Source organism: Chinchilla lanigera, unplaced genomic scaffold, assembly GCF_000276665.1.
Source record: "Chinchilla lanigera isolate Chin_1 unplaced genomic scaffold, ChiLan1.0 scaffold00012, whole genome shotgun sequence".
NCBI lineage: Eukaryota > Metazoa > Chordata > Mammalia > Rodentia > Chinchillidae > Chinchilla > Chinchilla lanigera.
The window spans coordinates 27,200,642-27,219,036 of NW_004955413.1; the positions used below are offsets into that span (position 1 = coordinate 27,200,642).

At 43.0% G+C, this 18,395-nt stretch overlaps 1 protein-coding gene across 5 annotated transcripts in view; it reads left to right on the forward strand.

The window, feature by feature from the left end:
* The window catches only part of Mei1 (meiotic double-stranded break formation protein 1), a 59,596-nt gene that overhangs the window by 12,629 nt on the left and 28,572 nt on the right, over positions 1-18,395 (forward strand). For all 5 annotated transcript variants that reach the window (XM_013511487.1, XM_005379371.1, XM_013511488.1 and 2 more), the window contains exons 7-19: positions 1,302-1,432; positions 3,533-3,647; positions 5,155-5,271; positions 6,036-6,135; positions 6,251-6,385; positions 8,772-8,886; positions 9,753-9,844; positions 10,487-10,628; positions 12,458-12,569; positions 12,943-13,003; positions 13,973-14,070; positions 15,921-16,089; positions 17,193-17,340. In XM_013511487.1, coding sequence (XP_013366941.1) covers positions 1,302-1,432; positions 3,533-3,647; positions 5,155-5,271; positions 6,036-6,135; positions 6,251-6,385; positions 8,772-8,886; positions 9,753-9,844; positions 10,487-10,628; positions 12,458-12,569; positions 12,943-13,003; positions 13,973-14,070; positions 15,921-16,089; positions 17,193-17,340 — 1,535 coding nt within the window. The remainder of the gene's footprint in view (positions 1-1,301; positions 1,433-3,532; positions 3,648-5,154; positions 5,272-6,035; positions 6,136-6,250; positions 6,386-8,771; positions 8,887-9,752; positions 9,845-10,486; positions 10,629-12,457; positions 12,570-12,942; positions 13,004-13,972; positions 14,071-15,920; positions 16,090-17,192; positions 17,341-18,395) is intronic.

The window sequence follows — 18,395 nt, forward strand, 5'->3', positions numbered from 1 at the left end:
TGTGAGTTTGAGGCCAGCCTGGGCTACATAGTGAGTTCAAGGCCAGCTGGAACTACATATTGAGACCCTGTATCAAAACACACACACACACACACGCACACACACACACACACGCTTTAGTGTGGACTACATATTGAGACCCTGTATCAAAACACACACACACACACACACACACACACACACACACACACACACACGCTTTAGTGGCTTCCTGGGACTTCCAGAATCCCTGACATTGCTCTTATGATCTTTCATAGTATAACTACTTCTCAAGCATCATTTCTGGACCTCTCTACTTTTTTTAAGTACTCTGGGTTTCTTTCTTTCTTTCTTTTTTGTTTTTTTTTTTGTCTTTTTGAGACAAGGTCTCGCTATGCAGTTCAGGCTGACCTTGAGCTCACTTTATAGCCTAGGCTGGCCTTGAACTCGCAATGATCCTCCTGCCTCAGCCTCCCGAGTGCTGGGGTTACAGGCATGCACCACAATGCCCGGCTTACTCTGGGTTTCTTTAGTGTCTAGACTGCTGTTCCTTCCACCTGGAATGCTTTCCCCTACTTACTTTCAGATTTGGTTTGAACTTGCTGGTGAAACATTTTACTGATCCCCACACTAGGTTAGATTCTCCTATCTATACTCTCATGTATCTGCCTGTTCCTCATTTGTGTGATGCACCAAATTGTAAGTAATCATTGGCGTGACTTTTTTTTCCCTTTTGAGATGGTGTCTTGCTATGTTTCCCAAGCTGGCCTTGAAACTCCTGGGCTCAAGTGATCTTCCCACTAGCTTCCTACCTAGCTAGGCACGTGCCACTGCACCAGCTTTGTGTGACTTATTTTTATGTCTGTTCCCCTTGCAGGAGTCCATAGTTCTTTTTTTAGTCAAAAAATATTGTGTGTAAAGAGCTATGGCAGGTGACAAATGATGTGAAACTGACATTTATCCTTGTCCTCATGAAATTTAGAGTTAGTGGGATGATAGAGGGTTGCTCACTATCAAATTCCCAGATCAGTGATGGTGAAACTTTTAGAGCTTTTAGTGATACAAACAGCCCACTGCAGCATGTGTACCACAGGTTCACCACCACTGCTCTAGATCCTTAGGCCTAGGACTTAGAAAATTTTCATCAGATCCTTGTGGGAGGGAGCTGGTTTGCAAAAAGCAAACTGCTGCTTAAGGATAGCAACCAAATTTTCATCTACTGTGACCAAAGGAGTTTCTCTGGAGGTGGGTGAGGGGCTGTCTTGGGAGGACTCTCTTGCCTGTGCTCCTTTCGCCTCACTCCCAATCCCTTTGCTTCATAGGTTTGCTGAGGCACCTGCTGAAGTATGATCTCTTTGTGTCCATGATCATGAACAAGTTCATGCTGGCAGGAAATGCTGAGAGTGTCAAGGGATCATCAGGAGAGCTCTCACTGCCTTTGGTGCTCAAAAAGGTAATTGTCTTACAGTTTTTTTTTTTTTTTTTTTTTTTCAGTACAGGGGATTCAACTCAGGGCCTTTGCACTGAGCTACATCTCCTGTCTTGTGATTCTTGGTCTCTAGGTTCAATAACAAGAGAACTCAGGTGCTTCTTGGACCTTGTTCTCATCTACCATTCTTTTTATCAGGTTTCCAAAAGTATCTTCTTACTGACCAAAATAATATGCTATCAAGCCAGCCATGGTGGTATACGCTTGTAATCTTAGCACTGGGAAGCTCAGGCAGGAGGATCATTGTGAGTTTGAAGCCAGCCTGGGTTACATAGTGAGTTCAAGGCCAGCCTGATTTACATAGTGAGATCCTATCAACAAAACAAAGCAAAACAAAACCAGCCCTGAAATTGGGAGGTATTTTACTGTCAATGGTATATCATAATTTAATTGGTACATAATATAATACTTTGCTTTACATCAGTAGTATCTTAGTGTAAAATACAAAATGTTATTTCCTTTAGAAAAGAGAACAAGATAAAAATATCTAAACTTTGCACACAAGTAGAAAGGCTCTTTATCAGCTGTTATGGCTGAGATAGTTTAACCCTGCTTAGTCAGATGCTTCTCTACCAGACATGAGTGTGACTTGGTCTTTTTCCTTTGATGCTCTAAAACCAAGCACACTCTTCCTTTTTGGTGATGTTTGTCAGACTGGGCATTTACCCACAAACTGTCAGTTTCTATGATACTTAAAAAATGGTTGCAGTTAATTCTTTATTTGATTTCTAAAAGTGTTATGGGATTTCCTAATGCCTGTAGTGTCCAATAGGAGTTTGGATGTTATTCAGAGTGCAATAAAAATTTATTGAGATGTTTTCAATAGAAGAGTAACCTGGTCTACCTTCCTTTTTTTTTTTTTTTTTTTTTTAATATCGGGGGTTTAACCCAGGGCCTTCACACTGAACTATATCCCCTGCCCTCTACACCTCCTTTAATTTTGAGACAAGATCTTACTGAATCACTAAGTTGCCCAAGCTGGACTGGCACATGTGATCTTGCTTCAGCCTCCTAGAGTGCTGGAATTGCAGGCATGTGCCACCATGCTTAGCCTGATCTAAAATTTTAAAGGAAAAAAAATTATGGGGGAAGCATCTTAGTTGTGGGAAGACTCCTAGATATGGATATTGCTGAACAAGATTTCTGCAGTAGCTTTGCCATTTTTTTTAGCTGTGTGACTTGAAATAATTTAACCTTGAGAAGAGTTCCCAGGACCACTCCCAGGTTTGATGATTCTCTGTGAGGACGTACAGGATTCAGTGTATAGTCATGTTCGTGGTGATGGCACATTACAGTGAAAGAATATAAAGCAGAATTGGCAAAGAGCAAAGGCACATGGGTAGAGTCTGCGGGAAATCAGGCACATGTTTCCAGAATCCTCTTCCTTTGGGTCACATAGGTTGCATGTAATTCCTCCGGCAATGTGTTGTGAAAACACATGTGAAATGTGGCTCACCAGGGAAGCTCATTAAAGTCTCAGTGCTCAGGGATTTTATTGGGGCCTGGCTGATCACAAAGGCACCCTCTGTGTAGCACATCAAGTTCTAGACTCCCAGAAGGGAAGCAGGTATAGCACATAGTCTACTGTGTACAAATAGTTTAGTCATGCCACTCTCATCAAACCCAGCCAGGGCCCCACCTTGCACAGGCCTTTCTAAGGAAAAAACCTCAGGCTTGCTATGTTAACCTCTTTTTTATAAATTCAGTAAACTGAAAATCACAATGGAACCTTCCCATGTAATGTCACAGGACTGTTGAAAATAACAAACTCAGATGAGGGCTTGAAAGTACTTTTGGCACATGAAGGAAGGCCTGAGCACTACTAAGGGGCAGTTTTGTTGTTTTTGAGTGCCATCGGTGGATTTTACATTATGTTCTTTCATTCCATTTCTCACCTGTACTGTTCACAGATACTCCTTTCCGTAGTCCATCACTGTTCCCCCTGTGCTGTCCTTGCCTGGTACTGAGTAGTACAGGAGAGGTCAGAGATGAATTAGACTCAGGCTAGGTCCTCTGGTCCTGTCAGTGATGTAACTGGGGCGCTTTCTGCTGCTGTGTTTTCAGTTTCTTCTTTCTAGAGATGAGTCCTTGCAGGTGGCCAGTACTCACTGTATAACTTCAGTGTTGGTCCATTCCCCAGTGAAGCATGCCTCGGCCTTCATCCATGCTGACATCCCAGGTAGGGGGGGCCCTCTCACCCTCTTTTCTGAAGACCGCAGAATCCTGACAGGATTCAAGTGGGGTCACAGCAGTAGCAGCAGCCCTATCTGGGAACCTTTGATAAGTCACACTGAAGGGGTTGGGGTGGGGTTGGACCAATACATGAAAAAAGCTTTGTAATGTTCACATCCTCTGGCTGCAGACTTTTTGTATGACTTTGAGCAATTTTTTTTACTGATCTTTGTCATTTTTTTACCTTCCGGGAATAAAGTCCTAGTGTGGGGTAGGGGGTGGATCTGCAGATCTGTGGGGTAGGAAGGCAAAAGAAACTTTCCCCAAGGCCTGTTAGGAGCCAGGAAATATATTGCTTTTTTTTTTTTTTTTTTCCCAGTACCAGGAATCGAACTCATGACCTCACGCTTGCCAGGCAGGCGCTGTGCCACTGAGCTAAATCCCCAGCCCCTAGCCAGGAAATATACCCTGAGGTACTTGTAAATGTTACCACGTTGAGGTCCACGTCTTTGGGTTTTGTTTTTGTTTTTTTGTCGTCTTGACACAGGGTGTCACTGTGCAGTCCAGGTTGGCCTTGAATTCCCAATGATCCTCCTGCCTCAGCCTCCCAGCTGCTGGGATTACAGGCATGCACTACCAAGCCTGGCTCTTTTTTTTTTTTTTTTTTTTTTGTGGTGCTGGGGATCAAACCCCAGCGGTGCTTGCTTCGGGAGCACGTATACTGAAAACCTAGGGCCTTGCTCATGTTAAGCAGTCTACCCCACTGATCTATATCTCCAGCTCATCTTTGTTATTTTATAAATAAGGAAATTGATTTTTTTGAGAAAAGACACAAAATTATTATTTACATGGAGACAATTAATTACCTACAAGCCTAATATAATTATATACCAACTTTTTTATAGGAGGTGTGGGTATATGGAGCTTTCAAGGTAAAAAAACTGGTTCAAATCTATAAGGCTAGTCATTGGCAGAGATGGAATGTAAAATGAGGTCTCTTCAACTCTAAAAACTTTATTTTCTGCATCATTCTGTTGCCCATCCTGAGAATTAGAAAATCTAAGTCCCAAACCTACTTCTTCCAGTAAATTGCCTCTCTGGACATCAGTTTCTTCATCTGCTAAAAAGATGTCAGCTGTTGGCTTCACTGAGGAAGAGCTATCGAGGCCTTTTCCTTGGGGGAACCCTGATGTGAAGATCTGTAGTTCTTCCCTCAGGGCCCAGTTAGCAGAGGACTCTTGAACCTGCTATTTGGAAGAAATCAGCTTGGAAGTTTTGGGAACTAAATGGGCCTCTTGGTGTTTACAATGTGAACTTTACTTAATTCCCTGAATTTAGACCAGACTCTGAGGAGATTTCCCAGCTTTATCTGTGAATCAGTGACCTGTCTGACTGAGAAATTGTGTGAATAAAAGTGTCAGCAGTAAGATGCTGAATAAACCTAAGGCCTTTACATCAAATAAAGGACCATGATCTCAGAGCTGTCATTGTTTTCTCCCTCTTTCACCGGCCAGAGTTCATCTTTGAGCATCTTTCCTCTTCCAGTGAAGTGCTCGTCTGGTCTAGCTACAACTGCCTGATACTCCTAGTGGAAGAGCCGCTGTTCTTTTCCAAGTGCCACACAGTGTATGGTTGGTAGCGCGGCTCCTGTGCTGGCTTTGGGTTGGGTGGAGAAGTTAGAAATTGGGTGGCAGCAACAGTGATGGGCCTGGCCTCCACCTTGGAGGGGAGTGCTGGGTCTGGACGTTCCCCTTAGTTAACACTCATTACCAGGCTATTATGTCTCTTTAAGGTAGCCTACCCTACACTGGAGGGTATAGTATTTTTTATTTCTTTTTCCTTTTTTCCTACTTTTACTTGGCCCAAACTCACAGCAGAGCCTGTTTGTTCCTACTCTTAAAAAGTGCGAAAATTTGCCACTGATAAAAAGAAGACTCCTTACCAGATTTCATATGCAAGCACTGATATCCAAATGGCTCTGCTGTCACTGATTAGCAGGAATACACATATGTAGATGCTTCAGGAAGGAAAGGGCATTCCTATTAGCTGCTTAATGAATTCTTGTTGCACAGAAAGGACAATTCTAACCACTGCTGTATAGCCTTGGTTTTAGTCTTACCAGCTCCAGATAACTGTATCAATATCTAGTTAATCCCTAAATTTTGCTAATTTATCTCTTCAAAGTTTCTTGAAGCTGAGTATGGTGACACATACTTTTAACCCTGGTACTCTGGGAGGCAGAGGGAGGAAGATTACAAGATCGAGTCTAGTCTGGGTAACTTAGCAAGAACTTCTCTGAAGAAAAAAAAAAATTAAATGCTGGGGATGTAGATCTGTGTGAAGGCCTTGGATTTAATCACTTGTACCTGGTCTGTGGTGTGTTATCCTGAGATAGGGATCGAGGCAGTGGTGAGGAGCCTTCAGGGAAGCCTGAAGATGACCAGCACAGAGCTGCACAAGCAGGGCCTGCTGCTCTTTGCTGAGATCCTGACCAGGTAAGTAAAGTGACAGAGTACCAGGCCTGCTAGGGCCAGACTGGGGAAGGAGAAGTGAGCTTTCATTCCTGATGACAGGAGTTCACCCACTTGCTTCTCATCTATCATTTCCCAGGCAGCCAGAGGAGATCCGGTTATTCACAAGCTCAGCCATGTGTGGAGATGCTGCCCGTGCCCTCCAGGAGGCAGTAAGCAGCCCTGTGCTAGAGGTGGCCGCTGAGGCAGTGAAGGCTACTTCCGCTTTTCTGAGGTGAGAGACCTCAGAAAAGGTCTGGATTTTCTCCCTTACATGTACCTAAGGGACATCCCTCACCCCACCCCACCCTTTTTTTTTTTTTTTAACATTTTCTTGCAGCATTTCTTTTCTCTCCTGTATTTACTCTGTTCTTTTTTTAAATTAAAAAAAAATTATTAGTACATATTGTTTTGGCATATCTATACTCTGTTTTCTCTGGAACTGCCATTTACATGTTGGGCATTACCACACCTGCCTTCAAATTGGGGTTTAAAGAATGGGAGTTGAGTCCTTGGCTCTATAATTGGTACTTGACCAAGTCTCATTCATTTCTCTGGTCTTTTTTCTCTTTCTTGAACATACTAAACTTAGTTCTTTGGTAGGGCCTTTCTGTTTATGATTTTTTCTGCCTAAAATATTCTTCCCTTAAATCTCTGTGTGCCTGCCTTTTTCCTATGGTTCAAGTCTCATTCAGAGTGTCTTCCTTTAATTGACAAGCCAGGTTGGTACAGCATCTACCCAGTGCCTGAGAGTTCTTGTTTACTTGTTTGTTTTGTGTCTCTTCCCTTCTACTAAAATACAGACTTCAAGTCAGGGATCTTGTTGGTTTTTTCATTGCTTTATCTCTCATTCCTATTAGACAGTCAGGGTATATTCCTAATAGACTATTAGCATAATAATGTACCTAAAGCTTTTTTTCAGAAGCCCTCATTCTTCCTTTTAGCTGTCCTTACCAGACACAGTGTGCCACTATGATCTTGTTTATTTTTGAGACTGGGTCTCACTCAATTGCCCAAGATGGACTTGAGCTTGTAATCCTCCTGCTTCAACCTCCTAAGTACTGGGATTGCCGACATGTGCCACTACATCCAGCTATACTGTTTATCAGTTCAAGACATTATTAATTGACTTGTTAGTAGGAAAGATAAAAATTTAATGATTTCATATTTTTTATTTTTTGTCATTTCTTCATCGCCTTGAGATTTTTGCTAGTTAATATTTTATATCTTCAACCTTTTAAATAATGTACCTAAAGCCATGTTTCCTGCTTGCTTGAATTGAAGCAGTAACTCTGGATTCCCATTCTCTTAGCACCACCTGGCTCTTCCATTTCCCTCTTCTCTCTCCCTTCTACTACTCAAGGGCAACCAGCTATATTTTACTTTTACAACATAAAAGTTGTTAATATTCTGTAACCATATTTAGGTCTCTGTCATTTGACTCCAGATTGGCTCTAAAAATTAAAAGGAAAAATAGCAGTTACATTGCAGTGACTTCAGTTTGCATCCTTTCTCCGTGTCCTTCGCTGATTTGAATCTAAGTCTGGAATATGAATCCCAGGGTGTGTGAGGCGAGTAAATCAACAGGGTCTTTTTGAGACAGGGAACAGGGTCTCACTATGCAGTTCATGTTGGCCTTGAGCTCACTTTGTAGCCCAGGCTGGTCTCGAACTTGCAATGATTCTCCTGCCTCAGCCTCCCAAGTGCTGGCATTACAGGCATGTGCCACCACGCCTGGCCCAACAGGGTCTTGAGAGCATGGAGAAAGAGAGCACTGGGGATGTGGAGAGGGCCAGGAGCATCTTTCAGGCGGGTGCTGGTATTTGCACTATGTTAGGTGGGATGGGGGAGGTGTGGATTTGTAGGACAGTAGCTTTAGCAAGGATAGGGGTTACTGAGGGTACAGTGGCCAGTTTAGCCAGCAGGGTATGTGAAGGGGAGTGGTACCTGAAGTTTTAAAACTAGTTGCATCAGAATTGTGCAGAGAGATGGGGAGAGGTGAGTTATTCATCCTTGGGTTATTTTACTTTTGACTTTAACTCAACAGGATGTTTACTGATGTGGCCCCTCTGAGGTGGAGCTGGTCAGAGGGTGTCTGGTAAGGACAGCTAAAAGGAAGAATGAGGGCTTCTGAAAAAAAGCTAAAGATGATGGAACCAAGGCTTGATGATCACTGACAGACAGAAACTTGGAGTTTCCAAGCCGGGCACGGTAGTACGTTCTTGTAATCCCAGCTATTTTACAGGCTGAAGCAGGAGGATTGGGCCCAGGAGTTCAAAACCAGCTTGGGTAATGCAGGGAGACCCTATCTCAAAGAGAGGGAGGGAGAAAGGCAAGAAGGAAGGCCCAAGGCCAGCTGGCCTAACTTTGAGCTTCTAGGAATCAAGAAGACAAAGAACAATCAAGCTGAAATTATATATAGTTGACTAAGAGCCTGTTAGAAAATTCAGAAAATCATTCAGCATTCCAAAAGTGCCTAGGGATGAGGGTTAACCGTTTTTCTTTAGTTGCTGGTCCTTATGTTCAGAGCTGTCACACTGCCCTTCTTTTCCTGAGATCCTGGGGAGGTTTTGGGGACACTTAACTTCTCACTGAGCCTGTTCTTGTTTCTCCGGGTGCAGGAAGGACCATCAGAGTGCTCCACCTGTGCAGTACACAGCACTGCGGGCCTTGTTGGAAGCCATGCTGAGCCGGTGTACAGAGCTTTCCCAGACTCCGCTGAACATGAGGGCTCTGGTTAGTGTACTGCAGCCTGATTTTTCTGAACTCCTTGTTCTGTTGTGTCTTTAGAAAGATAATCAGTACTTTCCCTTACTATCAGATGCCATTTCATAGTTTTTTCTCATGCACAAACACCTACAATGAGATGTTATTTTTTTCCTAACTGCATTACTGTGAGGCTTAAGGGTTATTATCTTCATGTGCTGAGGAAACTGAAGCAACAGTGTTTAAATACGTTCTCTCTAAGTCCAAAATGAGCAAGTTCTTGAGCCTGATTAGTAGATCCTAGGGTGTTTGTACCCAAACCTATTCTGCACTACACTTTGTTCCTTTATGTTATCTAAGTAGGTATAGGAAAAATGCTCACAAAATCCAGGCTGGATTTGATAGAAATTTACAAAGAACTTGACAAATGTGCCCTGTGTTGTACACACTGATAAAAATCATTGGCTTTTAATGCTGTGTAGATTTAAAATAATCGGGAAAGGTATTGTCACTATAAATGTTGATTATATTTTTTGAGATTAAAATCTTTATACCTGAAACGATGAGGGTTTTCTTGTGTTTTAGAGCAACAATATGGACATTACAGCCAGTTAGGCTAATGTCTCCTAGCCTGTGATAGCCTTCTGCATACAATAGACCAAGAGCTAGTCCTGTGGTTCTCAGGGAAACAGGAGGTTAAGATTTCACTTTCTACTACTTTAAAAAAGCTACTCTGTTAGGTTTGTAAGGGTATCACCAAGATTCCCTTGGAAACTTAAATGTTTGTGACTGGCAGACCACAGTTTAATTGTTGGAGGTCTGTAGTCCTTCCAAGCATAGACAGGGACGCATAGCAGGTACTGGGCTCATAGGTTCCTCTCTCTTTCTAACCTCAGGGCCATCCCTACAGTAAAGAGTCAGAGAAGGCGATCCTTCGAATGGGAAAGTTCCTGCTGAGCACTCTGGAAGGGTTTAGAAATGCCTGCAGGTGAGGAACCCTCTGCGGTCTGAGGGAATAGGGAGGGGAGGCATTGGAGAGATTCAGACAAGGATAATACTCCAAGAGTGATACCTGATTCCTGGTGCTCTGATGAATACTGGGAGGACTTTGGCTTTGAGGTTGGGGATGTGTGAGGGAGGTTTGTGGACACGTTGCTGCCTAAAGATTCCATCCTGGTAGAGTTTTTGCTACTGTGCCATGAGGTTGTGCTCATTTACCTCTGTTCATCCCTGAAGTTACCTAGCACATAGCTAGTCACTGAGCACAGCCCATGTTTACAGATGTTTGTTATATCTCCTGTCTGCCAGGCCTGATGCTAGCCAGAGGTGGAACAAACAGTTTTGAGTATATACATGGAATTCATTGAGTTGTCAAGAATCCGGGGAGAGAAAGCATAGGAGAAGACAGAGAAAGGTGAAACAGGACACACGGTGGTGGGAAGAGTCACGTATGATGGGGGAGCCTGAGGCTGGAGGGGTAGTCAAGGACTGGATCTCACTGATGCCTTAAGTCTTCTCCAGATCTGATGGTAGGGTACTTCCTTTGGATTCTGACTCAGACATCCACTAGGCTGGTGCTTCCTACCCTTGTGTGAGCGGTGGTGGACATACTTACATACTCATTTCTCAGGTTGGCTGTGGAATTCCAGGGTGAGCCTTTGGCCCAGGAGAATCCCTTCACAGCTCCCAGCGCCGAGAAGGAAGACACATTAGAGGCCTTCTCAGAATTTCTTCTTAGTGCCTGTGACTCCCTGTGTATCCCCATGGTGATGGTAAGTTCTCCTGATCTGTGGGCAACATGAAGCTTGGGGTAGAGAAGAATGTGTGTGCAGCAGGCTAGCAGGCTACAGGCACAAGGCCACAACTACTCAACTGGCCCTTGGGGCCTGACCCATGTTATTTTCTCAGCCACATTTCCTTTGGTTTTAAAAATAAAGTGTAGTGTTTCATTATAAAACTAATAGATGCCTCTGAAGAAAAGTAGAAAGTAATCACAATAAAATAATATATAGGTAATTTTTGTGATATATAAATGCCTTCTATTCATTGCCTAATTTTTATCTTGTATATGGCCCTGAGAAATATGTGCTGGAAGTTCCCCTACTTTTTCTTTTCTTTCTTTTATTTTGGTGCTGGGGATCAAACTCAGGACCTTTCAGATGATAGGCAAGCACTCTACCACTGAGCTATATCCCTAGCCTCTTCCTTAATTTTTAGATGAAGTTATCTGGTCTTACCATTACAAAGCAAGTTCATGATAGTGCTGAGATTAAATCTGCAGCTTCTGGTCCCAAGCTGTTTTTGTGTCTTTCTGGTGAGTTATGAGCAGGAGTGAATGTTTGTGCCTAAGCGTCAGTGAGGAATGTGTATGAGTGTTCTGTGAAATGAGATGACCACTCTGAAGAGAGACCTGGTTCTGCAAAGGTTCATTTGGAGCTGACTTAAGGTTGAGACAGTAGGAAGTATAGTACCCACAGTTGTTGACTCCAGGATCACCTGGAGTTCTTTCCTGCTTGAGGTTGGGCACCCTATGAGCCTGTGAAGAGTCTGTTACCAGTCATGGTGGTGCATGCCTGTAATCCCAGCACTCAGGTGGCTGAGACAGGAGAATCTTGCAAGTTTGAGACCAGCCTGGGCTACAAAGTGAGCTCCAGGCCAGCCTGAACTGCATAGCAAGACCCTGTCTCAAAAAGACAAAAAAAAAAAAAAAAAAAGTCAGTTGGGGAAACCACCTCCTAGACACCTGCTGGGAATGGTAGGCAACAGTAGGAAGAACCCTAACTGCAGGAGAGAGCCTCTTTTCCTTGAATGTCACACCAGGATCTGCTGCTGCCCTGACCCTAATAGTGACTCACATTAGTGACTCACATTTGTTGCCTCATTTGCTCCGCCTCCTTATAGATTTGTAGAGTATTAGAGTTAGTCCTAGAAGTAGATCATAGAAATACTATATTATTCCTGCTTTCTACTTTTCTATATTTTATACATTTTTAATGAGAATGTATTACTTTTATAGTGATAATTTTATAAAAAGTTGGTTTAAAAGCAGAGGAATGATCAGTACAAGAACAATGGCTCTGAGGCCCAGAGAGGGAAGGAGGTGGCCAGCAAAGGATATCAGTGTGGCTCTGTAGAGGAGCAAATTAGAACCTGCTTTTCTTTATTCTTAACCCATGACTGCTGTATCTGGTTGCCTCATGACTATCTAAGGACCACAGGGATAATAAATGTGAGGGTTGTTTGTAAAGTGTATCATTATTGTAATATTATTAATTATAATAGAAACACAAGTATCTTAGATTATAGTTTAGAAAGCATTTTTTACCATCAGACTTCATTTGTTCCTGGAAAGTAGATCATGGTATTCTTATTTTACTATTTGAATAGAGGCATGGGAAGGCAAAGCACCTGATATAATCCTAATGGTAGATGCAAGCCTTGCATGTAGGTTTGTGACTTGAGACTCCCTAGCTTTTCTTGTACCCTTCAAATGAAAAGATTGGTATACTGTTGCTAAATTTGATGTCACTTTTTGCAGCTGGATTTTCCTCTTCAAAAGCTCAGTCGTGGTAGGTTGTATTCTCCTTTTTGGTTCTTTCAGAGGTACTTGGAGCAGGCCACCCACCCAGGCTTGATGGAAATTTTCCTCTCTATTCTGCATAGCCTCTTTGTCATTGTTCCCCACATGAAGGAGAAGTTCTCCAAGAAGCTCGGTAGGCAGCAGGCCAGTGTGGAAGGTGGGAGGGAGGCAGGTACTGCACTTAGCTGCTCAGAATGATCAAACAGAACAGGAGCCACTTGATGCTTATGTACTGGTCAGAATCTCTGCCGAGTGCTGAGTGGAAGGAAACATGCAGCAATCAAAAGCCATTAAGAGGGGGGTCTGTCCAGAAGGCCAGGACTGCAGTTTAGTGCCCACAACATGCTCTCAGACTCTATGCTTGACACCTCACGTGATGTTTAGCATCTCTGACTTGGGAATCTCTGTAACAAGTCTGTAACAAGGTATTTCTGTAGGCTATATTTCATCTGGTCTGTTTAAACCAAGTCTGGTTTAAACAACTCTTCTTTCTTCCCATTTCTAAGCTGCTTCATCCTTCATACGACTAACGCTGGAGCTCAAGGCCAGATTCTGCAGTGGCCCAAGGTATGTATGGTCCCAGTTAAGGGACAAGGGTTTTTATTGACTGGAAGAGTGGGAATTTCTGGCTGGTGTTTTAGTGCTGGGATCTCGTGGGGTTGGTGATGTCAGCATTAGTCAGCACCTGGTGTACAAGCTGCAGGTACTTCTATAGGCTATATCTCATCTGGTCTGCTAAGGCTCTCGTTCCACGTGATATGTGATGGGTATCTGTCACGTCAAAACTGGAATGACTCTCAGACATCATTTGTCTAACCTCCCATTTAAGTGGGGGAAAACGACATCCTTAGAATGGCAGGGATTCAGTGTCTATCAAGTTCCAGTTACTACCAGCCCAGCAATTCCAGAGGAAAAACTCTTGATCAGAGTGGAAAGGTTGCTGCCTCAGATTCTTGTCAGTTTTCTGGAGCAGCCGTCTGTACCCACCCATTCATGGTTTGCCACCTGTCTCTACTCAGAACATTCATTTGTTACTGTCCACAGCCCACATGGTGACTAAAGTGTCGTATCTCCTAGCTCTCCTTCATAGCTCTGAGTAGAACACTCAGCCTTTAGCAGAGAATTCAGAAATCTATATGGATTCAAAGTAAAAACATTTGCAAGCTTGCAGAACTCCTCAGTGTTTACCTCAGGTTCAATCGCTTCCTGTTTTGCTAGTAATTCCCAGCCCTTTCATAGTCCAAGGTGCTTTTTTGTTTGTTTTGTTAAATTGGACCTGAGTAGCTCTCCTTGATTTTTTTGAATACATTTTTAGTCACTGCCTGTATTATAGGCAGAGTACCTATGTTATAGCTGTGGGAAAGAGATTCCATATTTACTTTTCATAGCCACTGTAGAGGCTCCTCTTCCATGGCCATGGTTAGAATTTTCCTGGGCTCTAGTATAAAGCAATGGTATCCAGACACATGATAAAGATAACGCCATGTCTCACCTAAAGTAGCAAAGCTGTCTCTTTTGTTCTGTCTTTTCTCCAAGTCACTCAGCCCTAAACCAGGCATGTTCCAGTTTCCTCTACTACATGTGCCTCAATCTCCTCTCAGCTCCAGAGAAGACAGGACTGCCTTCCTCAGAAGGTGAGATGCTGTGATTTGATCACCCTTGAGGTTTGTGGCAATCTGTACAGTGGATGCCTTATTGATTGGCAGCATAGTATGTCGGACATACTATGCTACAGAGCAAGACCCTGTCTCAAAAATTCAAACAAACAAAAAAACTGTATGAGGGTTTGGGGGTACATCTAGACACAAACCATAGCAAGTATCTTAACTCCCCTGGCCTTCTACCATAGTCCACACATCTGTCTGTGGAGCAGTATCAGTGAGGGGAGTTTTCTCTGATTCATGGTGAATATGTGGAAAATAAGGGTAAAGTGAATTTTCCATAAAGCTGACCTTATTCAAATTGTGGATTTTTTTTTTGTCTTTTTGAGAGGGATTTCACTATGTAGTTCAGGCTGGCCTTGAACTCATTTTGTAGCCCAAGCAGGCCTCAAACTCAAAGCAATCCTCCTGCCTCAGCCTCCCGAGTGTTGGGATTACAGATGTGCGCCATCCTGTCTGGCCTTCAAATTTTAAGTTTTAACGTACTTTTTTATTTGATATTAAAATATCCCTTCTTGATACGGTTTTTTATGCAGTGGAATACTACTCTGTCATAAAGAAGGATAAGCCTGAGACATTTCTAGGTAAATGGATGCACCTTGAGACCATACTCTTAAGTGAAATAAATTAGACGCACATGTATAAATACCACATTGTTTATCTGGTGTGAGAAACTGAAAGTGTAAATAAGGACCAGAACGTATAATAGGTATTGTGAAATAGAAAATGTTCAAGTGGGGAGGAGAATAAAAGAGGGGGAAGGAGGAAAGGAAAGAAGGGAAAAATAAAAAAGTGAAAAAAATGGAAACAAAGCTTTTGTAAATGGGGAGGGAAAGAGGGGTTGAAGGGAGGGTAGGGGAGTGGGGAAAAAGCTAATCAAGTTGTATCATGTACAGTATTAGCAGGCCAACTAATCAAGTTGTATCATGTACAAATTCTCTATGATGAATGTGGTCATTATGTATATCTAAAATGTACCAATAAAATCTGATTTGGGGAAATAAACAAACAATACCTCTTCTTTTATAAAGCAGAGGTTTTATGAGAAATCTAGGAGCCTTTGCCATCAGGATAAAAGCTATATTTTCTTTTTTTTGTTTGTTTGTTTTTTTGTTTGTTTGTTTTTCTCCGGTACCGGGAACCGAACTCACGACCTTGCGCTTGCCAGGCAGGCGAAAAGCTATATTTTCTAGGCAGCATCTGAGGTCTTCCATAGTCTTACTACAAATTATATCACACAGTTCTGCAGCTCCTGACACTCGACATCTCTTCACTGGCTGTCCAGTCACCCTGAATGGAGACATAATGTGTCCTCTCATGGCTCCAAGCCGCCTAACACCTTGCTACCTGTCTCTTGGATTCACTCCCCTCCCTTCTTTGCCTATTTTCTGTTCACCCTGCACAGTGCCATCCTCTTGGAGCTTGCCCTCCCCATCCCAGGCAGCCCAAGCCACTGCCCTCCTCCACCCTGGAGCACGGCAGAGCGCACATGTGCTGTGATGGTTCATCTCATTATCTGTCTCTTCCCACCAGCTTTTGGAGGTGGGACTTGGGTTTCACAGCCTGGCCTGAAGTGGGCACTCAGCGAACATGTGTCAAATGAGTGAATGAATGTTTTTGAGATGTATCCATGTCCTTTCACATGTTAACTTTCATCTCTCCTGGTAAGCTGAACTGTGCATCAAGGAAAAGGAAATTGATTTCCTCTATATTACATGCGCCCTTGTGCCCTGCATAATACTGTGCACACAGTAGTTCTCAGTTGCTCATTGCCTGCTTTCCTGTGTTCTCCGTGTGGCCTTCTGCTGCCTGTTTCCTCCTAGAACTCTCTGCAGTATCTGAGCTCCTGCAGCAGGGACTGCCCCAGATAAGCAGCAGGGGACCCGAAAGCCTTGCCTTCCTGTCTGATTGCCAGTATGTGGAGGGAGCTGCTCGCCAGAGACAGTACTGCATCCTGCTCCTCTTCTACCTGGCCTACATTCATGAGGACAGGTCAGTGCGTAAGCAAAAAAAGAAGGAAGGGAAAAGCAAAAAGACAGCTCAGTGCCCAGAGCTGGTGGCTGGTGGGTAAGTCCTGGGATACTCATCTGTGTCAAGTTCACGTCAATGGATATTTTTGTTTGTATCAAACTCATACGCCATGTGCTTTAGCCTCCAAGTCTTAGTTCAGTGAATATTTACTGAGACATCCTCTCTAAACCTGGGCCTGCACATTGGAATACAGGGACAGTGTGAATGGCTGTGTTCCTGACAGGTGTATGTCTTGAAAAGGGATTAGACTGGTTAGTAGACACATTGCTGACAGACAGAGTCCTAGAGTGCTAGTGCATATTCCTTATTATCCTTGAGAGTCTTATCTGTGCACAGAAAACAACTTTGATGGTTTATTTGTGATTTAAGAATTACTGTAAAATTTATTAAACATTGAAAATCAAGAGACTAATCTTTCTTAAGCTTTTAAGACGATAATTTGTCCAGGTGAAATTTATACAACATAAAATTAACTACTTAAAAGGGAATAATTCAGTGACATATGGCACACTCACAGTGTTGTGTAACCACAACTTTCAGCTAGTTCCAAAGTATTTCTACTACTCCAAAGTAAAACTCCTTACCATTTAAGTTAAAGTGACAAAGAGTTTGAGACCAGCCTAGGCAAAAAAAAAAAAAGTCAGCCCTCTTTATCTGCCTTGCATATATAATAATACACTCGCATCTCCCACCACAGAAGTATCCCACTGAATACATCACAAATATGAAAAGAGAGAGGTAGACAGGCTGCCTAAGTAGGGCCTCCCTAGCCCCAAAAGTAGCATGCTTCTCTTTGACAGTGCTGGTCTAGTGGGAAGAGCTCACCTCCTACGTGTGAGTGAGAATCCTTAGGCCCCTAACACAGCCTTACACAAGACATAGAACCATGTGATCTATAAGTATGGCAATGTTTTGAAAGTATGTACAGCATGCTGTTTATTCATGATATTGATGGGCTTGCTGGGGCAGGACAGTGGGCTAAAGGAGTGTATTGCCAGAAGGACAGGAGAGTCCACTGGCCTGCCAGCTCTATTTCTCTCACTCGGGCTCTTCTTGGTCAACAGGTTTGTCTTGGAGTCAGAGTTATTTGTGGCTGTGCAACGCTTCCTCCTGTCTCTTCAGGACCAGGGTGAGCGCCCCCCACCAATGGTCTTTAGAGCCTCCATCTATCTGCTTGCAATCTGCCAGGACAAGGACAGTGCACTGGATGAGGTAGGGACGAGAATGCCTGGGGCTCTCCTCCTTCCATACCTCATTACATCAATGTATTGAAAGACCATAATGATATATGTGTAGACAGGGGAGTGGTGTAGAGACAGAAGTTAGGAGAGTGGAGAGGAGGAGGGTGTTGATACCTACAGAGCCTTGGAGGTAGAGATGATAATTTCTACTTTATAAATGAAAAAATGGAGACGAAGTGAAAGTAGCTTTCTCTAGGCCCCACAGTTAATTTATTGGGATGGGGGTGCACATTAAGGCTCCACTTCATACTTTATTGTCTCCTAAGCTCTTGCCTTGTCACCGCCTCTGGTTTGTGCAGGAGGTGAGAGCTGTAAAATATTAGATCTTCTTCTGCTAACAGTTTCTCAAGCAAAGTGAATTGTTAAACATTGTTACTAAGGCTAATTTTGGGTCATTTTAGTGGTGGTTGTGGTTGTGTGTACAAGTTTTCTCTCTCTAGCTTCTTTATAAACTCCTGTGGATCAAGGTCAGTATCTGATTCATCACTGAATCTCTCCCTTTTTTCATAGATTGCTTCTACTCCTTGACTGTGTATCTTTCAATCTCAACCTAGGCTAGTCTAGGCTCAGTTATTACTTTTACTTTTGCCTCTTTTGAATCAAATTTTGGGGCAAATATGATGCAAACAGACCCAGTTTAATTTGAACAGAAGTAGGAGTAAAAGCATAGCTTTCAATAAGACACACCAGGGTATATAATGTCCCTTTGCCTCTATTTATGTCTTAAGAGCCATTGGTGATTATTGCTAGATCCCCTACTTCATTAGGGATTGTCAAGAAATAATATGGTAATTCTATCATTTTCTTTTTATTAATTAACTGGAATACTTGTATAAAAAGAAGCTTCCATTGGACACAGCTGTCCATACCTGTAAACCCTGTTACTTAGGAGGTTGAGGCAGGGGGATGGTTCAAGGCCAACATGGGGAACTAAGCAAGAACTTTTCTCAAAATAAGGAATAAAAAGACCTGGGGATGTAGCACAGTGGTAGAGCACCCCTGGGTTTGATCCCTAGAACTATATGC